General features: G+C 43.8%; 1 protein-coding gene across 1 annotated transcript in view; it reads right to left on the bottom strand.

The window, feature by feature from the left end:
- Positions 1-1,234, bottom strand: part of LOC118477530 (sodium-coupled monocarboxylate transporter 1-like) — a 27,733-nt gene that overhangs the window by 11,652 nt on the left and 14,847 nt on the right. The window contains exon 4 of the mRNA XM_035969222.1: positions 65-205. Coding sequence (XP_035825115.1) covers positions 65-205 — 141 coding nt within the window. The remainder of the gene's footprint in view (positions 1-64; positions 206-1,234) is intronic.

The following is a 1,234-nucleotide window of genomic DNA, read 5'->3' as shown; positions in this document are numbered from 1 at the left end:
CAAAATAAAAAAACAAAAAACACACAGCAAAAAACAAAGACCAAAGTAAGTAAGTACTGTATACGGAACCTGGTTGGGATCTGAGATCTGCTTGGACTCGAAAGGGTCACATTTCTTGGTCTGGTAGTAGGAGAAGGCCACGATACCCTCGTACACGGCGATGGACAGAGTGAAGAAAAACGTCGGGGCCACGATCAACAGCACCCTGAAGGACATGAAGGACAGTTGGTCTCTTTTAAGGACAAGCGGCTAACCCAGATTTCGGGGGTTTGCAAAAATCTTGACCAACACTAAAAGTGGGCATTGTCCTACCTATAGGAAAAATTTGGTTTCATTGGTGTGTATACATGGATTTGTTTGGTTATAGAGAAAACTCTCACTGCCTTCTAAAGAAACAGATCAAATGGCAAAAACTTTTCCTTCGATTTTCTCAAAACAGCATTTTTCGGGATAGCCCCGTTGTGCTTAAGAGCGACCAGTTGTGGTTGTCTTGACTTAACACATCTTTTGACACTGTACATGTATTATGGTTATCTAAGAGGCGGGACATCTTCCACTTCAACGTCCATACCTGTCAGGATCAAGCCAAATGGAGGGAGAGCTTTAACCAACAACCCCCCTCCCCCCAAAAAACAACAACAACAACAAACAAACAAAAGTCAAAATAAACAAATCACACTTTTATTTTTTTACAGAAGGGCGAAATGGGTTGAATACGTTTAAAAAAGACTCGAGTTCTAGAACGCCGAGTGTGGGATTCAAACCTTGTGCCATCTTCTCTGTAATCCAACATGATATCAGCTGAACTACATGAGCCCCCCTCCCCTCCCCTCTTCTCCTAGTTTTAGATTTAGTAAAGTTTTACGGCCCTCGCAAAAGCATAAGGTCATGTGAGCGCCAAGGGGTGGATGTCAACAGAGAACTCCAAACAGGGAATCATGTTTACTCTGCTCACATCTCTAGCCTCAACAGCACCAAGTCAAGGTACCCCGGAAATAGCAGTTCACAAGAGAGGGACTAACATACAAAAGAAGTAGAGGTAAAAAGTAAATGAGGAAAGAAAAAGCAGCAGTTCCCCCAATGTTGTTCCAGCACAGTATGAGCATGACATTGATAAGTCAGCCCATTTACAGTTCTACTGTGCATACCAACATGTTAATACCCCCCCCCCCACCCCCCCTTTGGGGATAGCTTAAAGACACTTCAGTCAGTAGCACTGGCTTGGGGGGGGGGT

The sequence above is a fragment of the Aplysia californica genome, unplaced genomic scaffold (genome assembly GCF_000002075.1).
Source record: "Aplysia californica isolate F4 #8 unplaced genomic scaffold, AplCal3.0 scaffold00127, whole genome shotgun sequence".
Lineage (NCBI taxonomy): Eukaryota > Metazoa > Mollusca > Gastropoda > Aplysiida > Aplysiidae > Aplysia > Aplysia californica.
The sequence above is the reverse complement of the archived record's forward strand: the minus strand, read 5'-3'. Positions and strand labels throughout refer to the sequence as shown.